General features: G+C 52.5%; 1 protein-coding gene across 4 annotated transcripts in view; it reads right to left on the bottom strand.

The window, feature by feature from the left end:
* The window catches only part of USP43 (ubiquitin specific peptidase 43), a 68,087-nt gene that overhangs the window by 2,398 nt on the left and 47,273 nt on the right, over positions 1–18,416 (bottom strand). For 3 of the 4 annotated variants that reach the window (XM_066364868.1, XM_066364864.1, XM_066364867.1), the window contains 5 exons: positions 14,667–14,744; positions 13,288–13,414; positions 12,823–13,171; positions 10,347–10,505; positions 9,277–9,444 (listed from right to left, as the gene is read on the bottom strand). In XM_066364868.1, the coding sequence (XP_066220965.1) occupies positions 9,277–9,444; positions 10,347–10,505; positions 12,823–13,171; positions 13,288–13,414; positions 14,667–14,744 (881 nt within the window). The remainder of the gene's footprint in view (positions 1–9,276; positions 9,445–10,346; positions 10,506–12,822; positions 13,172–13,287; positions 13,415–14,666; positions 14,745–18,416) is intronic. The other variant, XM_066364863.1, reaches the window with a different exon arrangement.

The raw sequence follows: 18,416 nt of genomic DNA, 5'->3' as shown, positions 1-18,416 counted from the left end.
GATCTCTTTGTACACATTTCTTGTGTAGATCTTTCCATCATTTTTAAGCTCGCCTTGCAGAGGACCATCAATTATTTTTAATTTTACATCTGTTCTTTCACGAACTCTTGAACAGGCAACATAAAGTTGACCGTGTCCAAATGCAGGCTCAGGTAAAAAAAATGCCAACATGCTTAAGCGTTTGGCCCTGAGACTTATTGATGGTCATAGCAAAGGCAAGTTTTACAGGAAATTGTCTACGTCTCAATTGAAATGGCAACCCTGTTTGAGATGGAGCCAAATCAATTCTTGGAATGACATGTATTTCACCTTTAGAGGAGCCAGTCAAAGACTTAGCTATTATGACATTATTTTTCAACTGGAGAACCTCTAGGCATTTGCTCTGCTACTGAAGCAAGCCTTGTCTTTCTCTGCTCAGTGGTTTCTTTTTGTCAAGAAAGCCGTTTTTGTGCAGCTTTAGCTCCTTTTCTCTCCTCTTCAGTGCTGTATTTTCTAGGAGGCATTCTTAAAAGAAATTATGTTAAGACGTAGTTTTTATGTAAAACAGATGATTGCCAATGCAAACAAATGTTCACCTTCCCCCTGACCCGCTCAATTTGTGTTCAGCCATGGCAACTTCACCCCATTGGCTAGTACAGTTACGCAAGCAACCAATAAGCTATCGGCGACAAACAGACACTTAAGCCACATATAATAAAGATGTGTGCCGATATGTGTGTGCATGTGTGAGGCACACATGTGAAAACATACAAACGAGTGTGGAGAAATAAATACCAGGATGACAAGATGCAGAGAGGATGGTGTGGGTGCTGTCTATGACTGATAATGAGTGATACGCCTCTTAATTCTTTTCTGTATCTCAAAGTTTCTAAAGGAAACATACTTGAAAACAAACCTGTGTATTTTTTTTTAAGAAATATCCATTCAATGACAAAAACAGTGCCATTTACAATAGCATCAAAAAGAATAAAAATACTTAGGAATTGACTTAACCAAGAGGGGGTGTGTGGGTGTAAAAGACTCATACGATGAAAACGACCAAACATCGCTGTGACAAATTAAAGAAGGCATAAATCAGTGGAAACACATCCCTTATTCATGGATGGGAAGAAAGACAATACTGCTAAAATGTCAATACTACTCAAAGCAATCGACAGATTCAATGACATCTCTATCAACAATCCCAATGAAGATTATTTTTTGCAGAAATAGAAAAACCCATCCTAAAATGTATAATGGAATCTCAAAGGGTCTCAAATACTGTACAGTAGTCACAAAAAGACGAATACCATATGATTTCACTTTCTGAGGAGCTTATAGTCAAAACAGAGAGACAGCCTGACCAGGCGGTGGCGCAGTGGATAGAGCGTCGGACTGGGATGCAGAGGACTCGGGTTCGAGACCCGAGGTCGCCAGCCTGAGTGTGGGCTCATCTGGTTTGAGGAAAAGCCCACCAGCTTGGACCCAAGGTCGCTGGCTCCAGCAAGGGGTTACTCGGTCTGCTGAAGGCCCGTGGTCAAGGCACATATGAGAAAGCAATCAATGAACAACTAAGCTCTCTCAATGAGAAACTGATGATTGATGCTTCTCATCTCTCTCCGTCCCTGTCTATCCCTCTCTCTGACTCACTCTCTGTCTCTGTAAAAAATAAATAAAAATAAATAAATAAATAAATAAATAAAACCGGAGAGACAGAAAGCACAAATGTGATTACCAGGGCCGGGGTGTGTGTGTGGGGGGGGGGGGGGGGGGATAGAGAGTTGCATTTAATGGGTGTACAGTTGCAGATTACAGATGGAAAGAGATACAGGGACGGACGGTGGTGCTGGCCACACACCCAGGTGAGTCTATTCAACACCACTAAACTGTACACTTAAAAATGGTAAACTTTTGTTTTTATTTTCTGTGTATTTTATGTATTCCACTCACCTAAAAAAGTAAAAAAAAGAAAAAAACAAAGGTCATCAGTCACTGTCCCACGAAGGCACCTTGATTTATAAGATGCCTGCAATCACTGAGACAGAAGGCACTTGAGGCACACATCGCACGTGGCGCAGGGAGAGCCACACGCGTGTAGAGAAAGACCCTGAGTCAGCCCCGCGAGGCTGACGCCCACAGCTGTCCTCTCATCACGGGTGGGGGATGGGGGCAACTCCAAACGGGAGAGAACCACCGCCCCCCCATGCCCCACAGGCAGTAGCGCACCAAGGCAGGGAGACTCGGGGCCACAGGGACCGCTCAGGGCGGTCGGAGGACATGGCACAAGGGGTCACACGTTGCCAGTGGGCGGGGCAGCCCGCCAATCAATCCGGCTTCCCGGGAAGCCCTCACGGAAGGGAAAGAAGGGAGCCGCCCACGCACGACAGGACAGGACGCGGTTCGCAGCATCTCAGAGGCTCCTTGAGACTTAGACCCTGGACGTTCTTTAGCGTCATTTTTTATCTTTTTTTTTTTTTTTTTTTTTCCTCTAAAGCATTTCTTTAGATCTGCCAGCGAGAGACACAACCGCACTAAAAATATTTGGTAATTTCAGTTTTGATTGACACTGTTGCTCCACCATTCAATTCCCATACCTCAAAGAAAACAAACAAAAACCCCACAGAAACCCATTCTGGGGCCCAAGGCGCGCGCGGAATTTCTCCTCTTCCAATGCGCTGGCGAGGGCAGAAAGAGCGGCTTTGTGTTGAGACAAAGCCGTGACTCTCAGCCTTTCAAAGCCAGAGCCGCGGCCCGCAGGCCCGGCAGGTGCAGGGGCTGCCTGGCCTTCCCCGACGGCCGACCTGCCATTCTCTCCAGCGTGAATGGGCCGGCGGCTCCCTCTCCTGGGAACCGCAGACGCCCACGCGGGTCCTTTCGCAGGCCAGAGTGGGAAGGCACCTTTGCTATCTGCCCCTCGTTTCATTCTATTTACTGGGTTGTAACCGGACCCGAGAGAGAACCAGAGTTTTAGGTAAACGGAGAAATAAATGGCCACAGGCCGGAGGACATAGGGAATGCAGCGCGTACTGTTGACGTACTTCAATCTCCTGCTTCTGGGGGAGTGGGAGGGCGAGTCTGCAGCTCCCGCCCGGAGGTCCTGGCAGGCAGAGGCAGAGGCAGAGGCGGTACTCAGAGACCCCCGCCCCACTTGAGTGGTGGCTCCTCCCACCTTACTCTTCAAGCACGGTCTGGCTTGGGAACTAGAAAGGGCTGGAGTCTAAGCCACACTGAGGTGAACCTAGGCTCCTCCTGGAGGTCATACAAACCCCAGAACATGCACAGCGCGCTGCCCACGTCCACACAGGGCTCCTCACCCAGATGGCCCCCAGCCCAGTCCCACCCACATGGTGGCTCAGTCCCGCCCACATCCGTTCCTGCACGACTTTTTATCCTGGGCTGATGCGAATGAAATCAGGCAGGGAGCCGACTCACAGTGTGTGCTGTGAATGGGGGGTAGGGTGGTGGGCAAGCGCCTCTCTTCCATTCTCAGCCCCCTGCGACCGCTGGGACGGCTCCTCGTCCAGTGCTGCCTGTCTCTCCAAGGCTCCCACTTACCTGGGCATTCGGTTAATAGTAAGAGCCTACTGTGTACTGAGGACGGCTTTCAGTGTTGTTGAGAAAATACAAAGTGCTTATCCTGCGTGGCAGTGTTTTCTTAAAGATTATCTTTATTGATTTTAGAGAGAGGAGAGAGAGAGCGGATGAAGGAGAGGGGAGAAGCAGGAAGCATCAACTCATGAAAGTTGCTCGTGGTGTGTGCCTTGACCGGGCAAGCCCAGAGTTTGGAACCGGCGACCTCAGCATTCCAGGTCAATGCTTTATCCACTGTGCCACCACAGGTCAGGCCATTATGGCGTTTGACAAAGAACGAAAATGTATGGTCTCATGACATATAACGACAGGAACTATGAGGAAGCATGAGGGAGACACACAGGGTGGTCAGTGAGTGACCCTTGATGAGAGGCCCGAGTAAGGAGAGGGAAGAAGCCACGTGCAGGCCAGGGGAACACAGGCTGCAGGCAGAGGGAGCGCGAGCTCAGAGGCTCTGAGGCACAGTCAAGCTCCGCAGGTCAGGGGCGCGGGAGGGAGATTACCACGGTGGGAATCAAGGGAGGAAATGCCCCCCCTACCGGTCTCCCTCTTCTGAGCCCCAATCTGCAGTTGGAGACATCTGCCTCTCGCTCCAGAGTACAACCTGGAGCAAGCCGGACCCTCAAACGTCTAGAAATAAGGAGAAGCTACACAGATGAGCTCAGCCTTCTTCCCTCTGAGACTGAGCCGCAGGACGAAGCTGGCGAGGGGACAGTCTCACTCAGAAGCTGAGGCCACCCCTCCCCCACCGCAATAATCACTGCTCAAGAGACGGTGGAGGGGGGCCCCACGGAGAGAGACAGAAAAATGGCAACACACATAAGGGGGTCCAACCATCAGAGGAGGCGAACATGCAGCCATCAAAAGAGCCCCGTTAGGAAACTGAGCCATTGGAGGAAACAGATAACTTAGAATTCAAGTTCTCAAGGAGATTCAAGTATAAAACAACTGGAGAGGCCCTGGCCGGTTGGCTCAGCGGTAGAGCGTCGGCCTAGCGTGCGGAGGACCCGGGTTCGATTCCCGGCCAGGGCACACAGGAGAAGCGCCCATTTGCTTCTCCACCCCTCCGCCGCGCTTTCCTCTCTGTCTCTCTCTTCCCCTCCCGCAGCCAAGGCTCCATTGGAGCAAAGATGGCCCAGGCGCTGGGGATGGCTCCTTGGCCTCTGCCCCAGGCGCTAGAGTGGCTCTGGTCGCAATATGGCGACGCCCAGGATGGGCAGAGCATCGCCCCCTGGTGGGCAGAGCGCCGCCCCATGGTGGGCGTGCCGGGTGGATCCCGGTCGGGCGCATGCGGGAGTCTGTCTGACTGTCTCTCCCTGTTTCCAGCTTCAGAAAAATGAAAAAAAAACAAAAAAAACAAAAAACAACTGGAGACTGAAAATATAAATTTCAGGGTTTTAAATTCAATAAATTGAGGATATCCAAAGTCACTACTGGAACTCAAATTAGTGGCCTGAAATGATCTTGAAATTTATACAATGTGTGACAATCCCATAATTGTGAAAAAGCAATGTCTCACACCGTAGAACAAAATGGCAAAGAGATAGACATTACAGGGGGAAACAAGGCAACTCTGAGGACAGGTCCAGGAGATCCAACAGGAAAATAATAGGGATTTGGAAAGTAGGTGAGATGATAATTAAATAAACAACAACAAAAAGAACATCTCCCTACAGAAAAGCCTGCTCTGTAATAGAAAAGGCCTCCCCAAATTCCAGGTAGGGCTGACGAAGAAAGCACATGCACATTCTGGTAGAATTTCTGAAACTCCAAGGTCTAAGGCAGAACCTTAAAAGCTTCCAGCCAGAAAGAGCAAGCGATTCTCACGTGGAAAAGAACGTGCTTCTCACCTGCACCCCGGAGGCCTGGCAGATCGTGGGAAAATGTCCGCAGCCACCTGAGAGAAAAGGGCTGCAACCCAAGAGTCCTCCACCCAGCCAAGCCGCCATCCGCTCCCAAGTGAAAGAAAATACCTGTGGCTATGCAAAGAGTTAGAGGATATGCCGCGCATACCGGACAATAACTCCAACCAAACAGCAACAATGAGAACTGAGACCTCAGGAGAGAGGGTGACAGAGAGAAGTCAGTCCGTGGTGTGTGGTGGACCCTGTAGTGCATGTCCCACCCACCCCCCGTGGGGGTCAGATGGTCTTAGAACGCGTAACATAACGTCACGTAAGTGGGTTTGGGATGGGGAAGGTACTGCGAGAGGAATTCTAATAACAGTCAGGAAGGCTGTGAGACCATCTCGGCAGAACCTAAGAGTCGGAACTGAGGTGGGGGAGTTGCTGAAACAGACCAGAGGGAACACGTGAAGGCATTCCAGGCTCTCCTGTGGAGGGAGTGACAGGGAGGCGTCCCGTAGGTCTCGTATCACCGGGAGGGAGGAGAGAACGCAATGAGGAAGTAGAAGTCCCAGCTGGCTTCTCATATCCACATAATAACAGGAAAAGGCAGTTGATTATAAACATTGGGAAATATAAAGCAACAATTAGCAAGATGGAAAAAAGGAAGAACTTCCAGGGTCTAGGGGGTCTGGTTGGGGGTGATGGAAGGACTGAGCAAAAAAGGACAAAAAAGAAAAAAAAATACTCATGGACGGACAACAGTGTGATGATTGGGGGGGGGGGTTCAGGGGGGAGGGTTTTAGAGGGAGAGGAAGTGGAGGAGAGGATAGGTGGTGATTGTCAGAGACTTAGTGACTTGGGGGGGTGAGCACAATACAGTGTGCAGAGATGCGTGGTAGAACTGCACACTTGAGACCTGTACGCTTATGTTAACCAGTGTCACCCCAATAAAATCCATTAAAATAAACAACAGAACTTCCAAATGAAAGAGGAAAAATAAAGAGAATAGAGAGCAACAGGATCAAATCAGTAAAATAATAAGAAAAAAAAGAAACAAGTAATGGGAAAAAAGGTTTTAAACAAAATGAAATCAAGTTTTGTAGTTGTTATATTAAATATAAATGGACCAATCTCTCCCCCTTATAAACTAGGTTCTGGATTTTTTTACATGAAGAAAAGTGCCTGACCAGGCAGTGGCACAGTGGATAAAGCGTCGGACTGGGATGCGGAAGACCCAGGTTCGAGACTCCGAGGTCGCCAGCTTGAGCGTGGGCTCATCTGGTTTGAGCAAAAATTCACCAGCTTGGACCCAAGGTCGCTGGCTCAAGCAAGGGGTTACTCGGTCTGCTGAAGGCCCATGGTCAAGGCACATATGAGAAAGCAATCAATGAACAACTAAGGTGTCGCAACGCGCAACAAAAAACTAATGATTGATGCTTCTTATCTCTCTCTGTTCCTGTCTGTCTGTTCCTATCTATCCCTCTCTCTGACTCTCTGTCTCTGTAAAAAAAAAAAGAAAAGCAACTTGCTGTTCATCACACTACTTAAACCTAACTCTAAAAGAAATATTCATAAAGCAAATGAGAAGGGCAGCCTGACCAGGCAGTGGCGCAGTGGATAGAGCATCAGACTAGGACGCGGAGGACCCAGGTTCAAAACCCTGAGGTCGCCAGCTTGAGCACGGGCTCATCCGGTTTGAGAAAGACTCACCAGCTTGAGCCCAAGGTTGCTGACTCGAGCAAGGGGTCACTGGCTCTGCTGTAGCCCCCTGGTCAAGGCACATATGAGAAAGCAATAATGAACAACTAAGGTGCCTAAACAACAAAGAGTTGATGCTTCTCATCTCTTTCCTTTCCTGTCTGTCTGTCCCTAACTGTCCCTCTCTCTGACTCTGTCTCTGTTGCAATAAATAAATAAATAAAAATTAAAATAAAGAGAGAGAGAAGGGCAAAATGTTACCAGGCAAATGCAAAAAAAAAAAAAGGAAAGGAAGAAGGATGTAATTATTAGTCTTGAACAAGGTAGAATTTAAGATTAAAAGCATTAAGCAGGATGAAGAGCAACAGTACCATGAGAAAAGACACAAATTATAATGTCAATGCACCTCCTTCTTAGCCAGGCAAAATCCTACATAAGGTCAACTTAAAGACACTGGCGAGTTAAACACAACTTTCAACTCACCTAGCTTAATAGTAATGATATGATATAAAGCTCACATTCTTCAAATAGATGATACACATTATTTTATGTGTACACAGACCACTTACAAAATAATACTCATGTACTTAACTTAATCACAAAAAAGGAATGTGTGAGAGCCATTCTTGGACCACAATCCACAAAATTAGAATTAAAGACTAAAAAGGTAACCAAAAAAAATAACACCCCCCCCCCCCATAAAAAAAACTTCAATGCGCCCTGGCCGGTTGGCTCAGCGGTAGAGCGTCGGCCTAGCGTGCGGAGGACCCGGGTTCGATTCCCGGCCAGGGCACATAGGAGAAGCGCCCATTTGCTTCTCCACCCCTCCGCCGCGCTTTCCTCTCTGTCTCTCTCTTCCCCTCCCGCAGCCAAGGCTCCATTGGAGCAAAGATGGCCCGGGCGCTGGGCATGGCTCTGTGGCCTCTGCCTCAGGCGCTAGAGTGGCTCTGGTCGCAATATGGCGACGCCCAGGATGGGCAGAGCATCGCCCCCTGGGGGGCAGAGCACCGCCCCTGGTGGGCGTGCCGGGTGGATCCCGGTCGGGCGCATGCGGGAGTCTGTCTGACTGTCTATCCCCGTTTCCAGCTTCAGAAAAATGAAAAAAAAAAAAAAAAAAAAAAAAAAAAAAAAAACTTCAATGCTTGAAACTTCCAGATAACCTTTCGGTCAAAGAAGAAAACAGAACTGAAATAACATACTATCTGAAATCACTGACCGAAAGAAAGACAAAACAACTTTGGAGGCCCGATTAAAGCCATCAGAGAAATTTATCATCGAAGCACCTATACTGTTGAAAACCAGGGGAGCTTAAGTCCCAGGGACTCCAGCAAAAGAGTTGCAAAAGTAAGCTGTTCCTATATCCTTTTCTTGCAGAGCCTCTCCGATTCCTGGGCAGAAAACCACAAAACCCAGGTCCCTTCACTTCAGTTTCAAATGCCTTCATTATCCAACGTCCCATAACCAGAGCTACGGGAAGGACGAAGTTCCCAAGCTGTGAGTGTTTCTCTGCAGAGGACTGCTGGTGTTTGGGAGGGGCAGTTCTGTGCCAAGCAGCGCCATCCCTGGGCACAGAAGGACAGTTAGACTCCCTGCCTCTGGCAGCAGACACTTCCCCCACACAGCCACGGGGAGAGGGCGTCGCACCAACCACTGCTGAAAACCTAGATAGGCAGATGTCCATCTTCCCCAGGGGTCGTGCTAACAAGATGAAACAGGCTGCGTTTTCAACCCTGGCTTCTCAAACAGGTTTCAACATCTATCTCCGTTTTAGTCAAACCCCAAGAGGGAAAGCTCCCTTTGGAAGCCAGGTTCTTGTAGTGTCGGGACAGAATAAACTCAGATTTGGAACTCCCCTGCTTGACATTCTGTCATACAGTCGTTTACCACGGAGCCCTCCTCATCACCCAGTGAGCTCCGAGGAGCAGACAGAATGTCACCTGCTGCTGGGGTGGACAGGGGAGGTGGGGCAGGCAAGAGCCAGGTCACGGAAGACCCTATCTGAGACATGGATAAACCTCTCATAATGATGGGCACCGGGTACTCAAGGCCGTGAAAGGCTGGCACTTGCCAAAAAAACCCCCCACAAAACGTTAAGGAGTCGTGGTCGTTAAAGACAATGAAAGTGAACTCAGCACACTGAATCCACGGGATAAAAACCTACCCTTCTCCTGGCTGGAGAGGCTGTCTGTGAAAATGGTGGGCGGGGCGGGCCCCGGGGGCCGGGAGGGGCTGGGGGCAGGGCTCCAGGACAAGAGGCTTCCCCTGGCGCTGCCATTACTGCTCCCGAGGCGCAGGAGCCAGTGGTCCGACAGCGAGGAGCTGGTGGAGCCTGCGGAGGAAGCACAGAGAGGGAAAGCTGGGCCTGCTCCACGCTTTCGGGGGTCCCCTGAGGGGCCCGGACCGATGAGCCCGACGAGCCGCGTGACCAGGCTGCAAACGTCGGGATCTGCGTTTGGGCACAGAAGGGGACAGACCCTGATGAGTACTGATGGGCTTTCCGTGACATTACTTGTCACCAACCGCGGTTTTCTAAATATGCTCCGTCTTTCCTCCTTCCTCCCTCTACCTTCCGGGAAAGGAAGGCAGTGTTGCATCAGGGTCGACCTGGACCACTTAGGTGCATCTCAGTTTTACTTGGACATTTCCCAACAATTGTTGGAGAGAAAATCTGAGTAATTAAAAAAAATGCTCTTCCCTCCCAAAGGTAAGGATGGCTAGTTTTCAGAGGGAAATAAGTCACATAAAAAGTCCTTTTTTTCTTCCCCCTCCGGACTTCCAACCAAGCTTGAGGTTAGGGTTAGCTAATAAAAGCACTGCTTTTATTCTTCTATTATTGCGGTAGTTGAGCAGATACATTCCTATGAAGGCCCTGCACCCTCACACTTTCCCTCCCTTCCCACAGGATTAATGAGGTTTGTATCTCCCACACTTAATTAAAGTCTGGCTCCGCAGGAATGAGCCTGGGAATGGGAAACCCCACGCCACCAAGAGTCACCCGCCCTGGATACAGAGCACGACTCCTCCCCTTTCTTAGGCTGCGATGCGCCCACGCGGCATCCTTACAAACGGGATTCCAGCCGGCAGTGTGCGGAGGGATAGAGCAGCGGCTGTAGCTTCCGCTCGCAGAGCCCTGCCTACCTCTTCCGGTCCCCGATGGTCGGCCAAGCGCCTTCCCAGTCCGCAAAGGACTTCCCAATTCTCCCTTGTCCAACAGTGAGCAGCAGCACCTACCTCTCATGGAGCTGCTGGCTGACCAGGAAGGGATGCTGTTCCGTTTCTGATAGAACAGGATGTAAGCCCCTCGGGTAATGACGTCATCTTCTAGGAGTGATTCTACCATGCTGTCGTCATAACTGTACCACTGGCCGTCCAGAGAGTTCCGGCAATAGGCTGCGAAGGCCCAGACCCCCAAGTCCCGTTATTGGAGAACCCCAAAGCAAGAAAACATCCCCCACCATTATAACTCAGAAATGGACATGTGTGTTACAGAATGAGAAATATTGGTCTATCTTTGGCCAGAAGTGAATTTTGTGGAACTAAGAAGAATCAATCGGTTACACTCCCAGATACTTGCTGATCAAGTGGGCCGCTACTTTACCCCGAATCCTTATACTGCAGCCCTTGTGCCAGCTAGATCTCCAACAAAAGGGAGCCCCGAATTACTCAGCCAGGCAATGCTGGCCACATGCACCCCATTTCTTCTGAAAAGCTTCACGATGCACATCTCTGATTCAGTATGCAATGACAACAAGCAGTCAGATGATGTATATTTCTTTCCTAACCAAGAATTGAAGCCACACATTTAAGAAAATGATCATAAATAAGTCTCACCACCTTCCTAACAATTAAAATGTTCTCTTCCTTTCCTTCCATCCACATCTCAGTGAATGGGACCATCAGCCACTCACCTGGAGAGGGCCACATTTTTCTGCAATAGACTAGACAGAAATCATTTTAGGCTTTGCAGGTTACAGATGGCACATACAGCCTCTGCCATACATTCTTGTTCTTCTTTCTGACTGCATTTTAAAAGCAAAGGCCATTTTTAACTTACGAGCAGTACAAAAACAGGTGCTGGACTGGATGTGGCCCACAAGCCAGGCTGGGGACCCCTGCACTTCCGCAAGCCAGGCACCTAGGAGTTCATCTTCGCTCTCCCCCTTTCCCGTCCACCCCACACCCAGTCCAAAAGCCAGCTTTCCTGACTCCACTTCCAGAAAATGCCTTGAATACCTTGTTTGTCATCACCCAAACCCCAAATACTACCATCTCTCGCTTGAGCCCGGGAGCATCTTTACTGGAATTACAACTTGCACTCTTGCTCCCTTCTATGCATTCTCCATAGAACAGAGCTACCACCTCAGTGTGCAAGCACGATTTCACCTTTACTCTAAAACCTTTCAATGGTTTCCCATGACCCTGTGGAAAAAAATACAAGCTCTTGTCCATGGCTTTACAGTGCCTTCTGATCTGGCTCCTTCTTGTCTTGCTTACCCCTGAACCACTGCACTTCAGCTATGACAGGCTTTCGTCAGTTCTCAAACATACCAAAACTTTGCCTCAGGGCCTTTGCACGTGCTAGTAGCTCTGCCCATAATACTGTTCCTCCCCTTATTCATATAGCTAGGTCTACCTCATCCTTCAGCTCTTGACCTGAAGGTGACATCCTTGCCCTGACCGATCGCTCGGTTGGTTGGAGCATTGTTCCAAAAGTGCAGAGGTTGCCGGTTCAATCTCTGGTCGGGCACATACAGGAACAGATTGATGTTCCTATCTCTGCCTCTCTTCCTTCCTCTCTTGCAGAAATCAATATAAAAAATAAAATTTTCAATAAAGGTGACATTCTCAGAAAGGCCTTCTCTCTGCCACAGACACAATTATCAGGTGGTCACCCTTTCACAAGGCCACGTAGGGAAAGTGCTCAAGTGGCAAGCCCTTTCTAATTGTCAGTGTCTGCAATGAGACTGGAGTGCCCTGAGGCAGGGCTCCCATCTGAGTCCAGCACCGAGCACAGGCTCTGGCATATAGAATGAGCACGGAACAATATCTGTCCAGCGAATGAATGAGTGACGGTCATGGGTCTCTACACAGCCCAGTGTCTTCCAAGCTATAAGTACCTGAGCACACCACAACAGGGCACTTTGTGAAGAAAGAATATTTTACAGCCTTTTAAAAATGAAGTCATCTATGCTATTCTAGAATAGACTGAGGTACATGATGATGAACAACTGAACAGTTCATCCAGATGCGCTTATTTCCGTCCACCAGTCATCTGCTTCTCCCAAGTTCCTCGGAAGGACAACAATCACATACATTACACCCCACGGAAAGAAAAAAATCTGCTGTGTCAGAGTCCAAGTCTAATGAGTCAGCGTCCTTGTATTGAATGATAAAGGTAAGGATAAAGGACAGTCCCTTGGTTCTACCAACTCTCCTCCTATACTTGATATGGTCGAAAATTCGGGCTGTAACTAACTCTGTGTGCCAACCACCAACCTAGCTCAGCTCTACAGCTTGGACCAGGCCTGCCGTCCCCCACCTGCCCTCTGACAGATGCCTGGTGAGCCCCGGGTGAGGGGTCAGCTCACGTCGGGTGCCTGAGTGGACCTGGCATGCCAGGAGTGCCTCTCTGCGGGACACCCTGAGGCCCAGGCCACACCACGACACAGGGCCATGGGCCACACCACGACACAGGGCCACAGCTCACCTGTGTAATGCCCACCTTGCAGACTGCCGTGGTGGTTGCAGACGGCGTACAGGTCATACAGGAAGTCGGGCGGGTAGCTGGTGGGCAGGCCGGCCGGCTGCTTCCAGGAGGGCCAGGCGCCGGGCACGGGCTGGGGACCCGCGCTCCTCTGGGCCACGTGGGGCGCCATGTTGAGGCCGCGGAGCGGGAACCGCACCAGGGTGGAGAGCTTGTTCCTCCGCTCCCCCACCTGGCAGAAGCGTTTGAGGTGGATGACCAGGATGTCGGGCAGCGTCCACAGGCTGAGCTTCACCACGCCCTGCTGGAGGGCTCTGCAGTGCGGGCACTTCCACGCGTCGTCCTGGGCCAGCTGGAGAGGAAGCCCCCGGGGCTGTGAGGCCCCCGGTGCCGGTGCCGGTGCCGGGCCAGCCCCGCCAAACCACAGCCAGCCCCCTTCCTGGCGGGGAGGGGGCCCCAGGGCAGGACCTGCTCCTCCTTGGTGTAGAACTGGAAACACTCGTCCAGGGTGCAGCTGTGCTGCTGGTGCGCCTGCTGCTGCCGCCACACGCTGTCGGCGTCCTGCACCCGCTCCTCCTGCAGGCTCCCGAACAGGCTGCGGGCGGGACACCCACGCACTCAGCGCTTCCCGCCTCCCGCGCGGGGCTCTCTGAAGTCCCTGCCCCCAGCCACTGGTGCCTCGTGCATACCTGACTCAGCGCTCACGCCTCTTATTGGAATTCCCGTCTCCCCCACGGCTCCCTGAGGGGCCGAGTCCTTGGCTTACTGCCTTTGCTTCCTGGGCCTAGCCCCGGGCCTGCCATCTATAGAAGGTTCATAAATACTTGCTGGGCTGAATGGTGTCCTTTTTCAAAGTAGGGCTGATGCACTCAGTGTTAAGGAAGCAGCTAAGTTTAATGATTAAGAGCGTGGCCTAGTCCCTGGCCGGTGGCTCAGCAGATAGAGCATTGGCCCAGCATATGGATATCCCAGGTTTGATTCCTGGTCAGGGCACAGAGAAGTGACCATCTGCTTCTCTTCCCCTCCGTCTCTCCCTTCTCTTCCCTCTTCCCTTCCCACAGCCAGTGGCTCGATTAGGTTGAGCTTGGCTCTGGGTGCTGAGAATAGCTTGGTTGGTCCAAATGCAACAGTCTCAGGTGCTAAAAATAGCTCAGTACATGAGCATCAGCCCCCAGATGGGGTTGCCGGGTGGATCCCAGTTGGGGTGTATGTGGGAGTCTACCTCACTATCTCTCCATCCCTTACCTTAAAAAAAAAAAAGGCCTAAAGCAGGATGACATGGGTTCACATCCCAGCTGTGTTATGCATGAGCTGTGTGACGTTGAGCAACTGTTTAACCTCTCTGTGCATCCGTTTCCACATCCCACTACCTCATAGAATGTGATAAAGATTAAATAAGTTGCAAAGACGTCAAGTGCACAGAGCAGTGACTGGCACAGGGGAGTGAGTAAGCATCACGTAACAGTTTGCTATGACAACCGTTACTACGACTACCACCACCCACCACTGTCATTATTACTGGTATTACTACCACAGGCAGATCTCGATTAATGGCGCTTCCCCCATGTGTTCTCTCACAAACTGAAGGCAAGGCCCTCCCCCAGCAAAAAGACTGTGGCTCACTTTACCCACAACACTTGTTTATTGCCAGGGTCTGGAACCGAACCTGCAGCATCACCAGGTAAGCCTCTACTATCCTTGCTGTTTCTACAGACAGCGGCCGCGAGGGTCTCTCAGAGGCAGGACCACAGGGCATCAGGATGTGCACACTGCCTCGGGGCACTGGGGGAAAGTGGGCACAGACACGCCCCATCTCTCCCTGCCAGAGTCAAACTCTAGGGACTCACCGCTCCTTGACACGGCCCTCCCACTCGACAGCCAGTTTGACGTGCGGGGGTCCTCCGGGCCTCCGGAGCTGCAAAGCCCTGAGGAGACAACAAGGAGCCCATCAGAAAGCATGGGGCCTCTTCACCGCGTCTCCGCGGGGCGCAGCGGCCCGCCTCCGCCCCTGAACTGACGTCGCAATCGGAAACGCCCGATGCTGAGGGTAACCCGTGCCAGTGTTGTGGGGAGCGGCGTGTGGTCTGCAGGAGGCTTGGTCCTAATCTACCTCTAAACACGCCCTCTGGCTGCCTCGGGGACTGAGCACGCTCTGAGAATTCGGGTTCCTGCAGGGACACAGAGCGACTCTCCCTGCACCCCAGAGCCTTCCCAAGGTCTGGGGAGCAGCTCCCCTGGAGCATCCTACACAAATCCCCAATTCCAACCATGCCTAAAGTAAGCTGCTGACTTTCCGCCACCACACTGCGACAGGAACACCCACCGGTCCCCTTCCACAGCCTGAAGCGTCCTCTCCTGCAGACCCAGGTACCCAGAGACTCTCCAGGTGAACCGACCTGTAGCTCTTCCCAGCCACGTGGGCTCAGCCCACTTCTGAAAAGGCCGGCTGTTCTTAACACAGAAGAGAAGTCAAGAAAAGAGTGGAGGAGATGAGGCTTTGTCCCCAAATCAACAAGACATGTACCCGTGGCTAGAATGTACTGTAAGAAAGGAAGCGGGGATGTCACATGAGTCCCTGTCACCAGGATGATTCAAAACCAGGGTTGGAGCTCACGGAGGGCATGACATTCTGCGCTGAGCACAAATGGGTCTGGAGTGGCATCGTGGCACCACCCAGAGGAACAAGAGCCAGCAGGGCGCAAGGAACAAGGTGTGTCTGGGAGAAGCCCTCCCAGCTCACCATTCCAGATGTATGACTCCCGCCCTCACCTTTCTGTAGAATGCAGGGAACTAAGCTATGGGCATGTGACTGTCTTCCTCCACCTGCCTCATGCCCCCGAAGGAGAAGCAGCGCCTTATCTGGTTGATGGGACCCCAGGGGTGGGGGGTGGGGTGGGAGTGACCAGCTCACCCCTCCTGCTTTCTCCTCCCTGCGCTAATTTGCTAGCAAGCTGACACCAGATCTCATCCCTGCCGTGAGCTTCCTGGAAGCAGCTCCGTCCCTGCAGGTGGAAGGCTGGCAGATTGGGGTGTCTGTTCAATTCAGAGGAGACACACTGGGGAGCCCATTTGTAGCCCTAGACCTACGCCTCTTCCTTTGGGACCCTCAAATTCTGCATTTCCACCGTGGGAGAGATCTACCTTGCTAGAGGGCAGGGTATTTAATTCCGGAGAACCTAGTCAAAAGCTCGCACTGGACTCATATCGAGGCCGCAGCCTTTCATCAGTAAAGGATCATCTAATCAAACTGTGTTGATCCCTTTCTGCCTCGATCCTCAGCCTCCTTTTCACCCAGAGCCTCAGCTTGGGGGTGGAGCGGGAGAATCCGTAGCTTTAGGCTTTCCCTCTGTTATAGAAAACCCCGGGGCCACAAGAGAAGCCTTCTTACTCAGACAGGAACGAGGACGCTGTTTGATTCTATGGCACGATGTGTTTCCCAGCAGCAGGTGGACCTAATCTCTACCCTGAAGAGGCGGAGTCTGAGGCGAGAGACCCAGAAAGCGACAGCTGCAATGTTCCCAGCGTGTGGATGGGGACTCCGGAAGTGCACCCCGGCTGCTCTGGAGCCCAGAGAAGACATCGTGCAGAGAGGATGAGCAGGGGGTGTCAGGTGAACGGTGAACGGTGGAGGGAAGGGCCAGAGGGTTGTACAGGCAGAGGCCTCGGGCAGCAAAGGGCAGGGTACGCGCTGGAATGAGGAGCAGAGGCTGGGAGGGGGCAGGCCTCACAGTGAGATGGTGGGTGGGCCCGGTGGGTGGGCCCAGGCCTCTTCGGAGGGAGGCAGGGCTTTTAGGCTACCCTTGCAGGTGGGGCCTTTGCCCTGTGGGCCACCAAAGGGTTTTAAACAGACAGGTACAGAAGCAGACGGATGAGAGGGACACTGGTCCAGGGGCAGGTATGTCCGAGCAGAGGTCCCCGGGGCATCCAGCTAAGAGGCCGATAAAGGTCTGACTCGGGCAATGGTGCCAACGTGGAATGGAGGAACGGACAGGAGGCATCACCAGGATTTGGAACAAGAAGACTTGATGGTGGGTTAAACGTGAGGGGGAAGAGAAAAGGAGGAATCAAGGGTGATTCCCAGGCCACCATGCTGGGTCACTGAGGTCAATGGCGGCCACCATTCAGTCACGGAAGGCAGGGATAGGAGAGGCTTACACAGGAAGAGTTCAGATGGGCAAACACTGGGTTTGCGTGTCTGCGAGACAGTGGAGTAGGCCAGGTGAGTCTGCACCACAGACCAGAATCCAGGCTGGAGATCCAGGTCTGAGAGAGCTGGGCCGAAAGGCGGTAGCAGAAGCAGGACAAGGTGACCCAGGATGGAACACGGAGGGACCATGCGGAGGGCGGGCTGGGGCACTGAGGGCCCCAGAAAGGGAGAGAAACCTCCAAGAAGAAAAACAAAACACAAAGAAATCTAGAAGATAAACAAACCCTACTGTAAGCATACAATGAAATATTAATCAGCCTTATAAAGGAAGGAAGTTCTGATATATGCTACAATATGAACTGACCAACCCAAACAGTAGATTGGAAGGTCCAAGGGTCCCCAGGTTGGGTTCCATGAATTTCCTTAGGGCAGCTTACAGAACTCCGAGAAACAGGTTACTAACTGGATCGCCAGTTTACTATAAAACAAGGTAACTCAGAAACACAGTTGGGAGAGACGCATCGGACAAGATATGTGGGAACGGGGGGGGGGGCACCCATACCCCCTCAGCACCCACCCCCTCAGCACCCACCCCCTCAGCACCCACACCCCCTCAGCACCCACCCCCTCAGCACCCACCCCCTCAGCACCCACCCCCTCAGCACCCACACCCCCTCAGCACCCACCCCCTCAGCACCCACACCCCCTCAGCACCCACCCCTCAGCACCCACCCCTCAGCACCCACCCCCTCAGCACCCACACCCCCTCAGCACCCACCCCCTCAGCACCCACCGCCTCAGCACCCACCCCCTCAGCACCCACCGCCTCAGCACCCACCCCCTCAGCACCCACCCCCTCAGCACCCACCCCTCAGCACCCACCCCCCTCAGCACCCACCGCCTCAGCACCCACCCCCCTCAGCACCCACCCCTCAGCACCCCCCCCCTCAGCACCCACCCCTCAGCACCCACCGCCTCAGCACCCACCCCCTCAGCACCCACACCCCCTCAGCACCCACACCCCCTCAGCACCCACCCCTCAGCACCCACCCCTCAGCACCCACCCCCTCAGCACCCACCCCTCAGCACCCACCCCCTCAGCACCCACCCCCTCAGCACCCACCCCTCAGCACCCACACCCCCTCAGCACCCACACCCCCTCAGCACCCACCCCCTCAGCACCCACACCCCCTCAGCACCCACACCCCCTCAGCACCCACCCCTCAGCACCCACCCCCTCAGCACCCACCCCTCAGCACCCACGCCCCCAGCACCCACCCCCTCAGCACCCACCCCCTCAGCACCCACCCCTCAGCACCCACCCCCTCAGCACCCATCCCCCCAGCACCCACCCCCTCAGCACCCACCCCTCAGCACCCACCCCCCCAGCACCCACCCCCTCAGCACCCATCCCCCCAGCACCCACCCCTCAGCACCCACCCCCTCAGCA

Source organism: Saccopteryx leptura, chromosome 2 (assembly GCF_036850995.1).
Source record: "Saccopteryx leptura isolate mSacLep1 chromosome 2, mSacLep1_pri_phased_curated, whole genome shotgun sequence".
NCBI classification, from domain to species: domain Eukaryota; kingdom Metazoa; phylum Chordata; class Mammalia; order Chiroptera; family Emballonuridae; genus Saccopteryx; species Saccopteryx leptura.
This window is presented reverse-complemented; position numbering and strand designations above follow the sequence as displayed.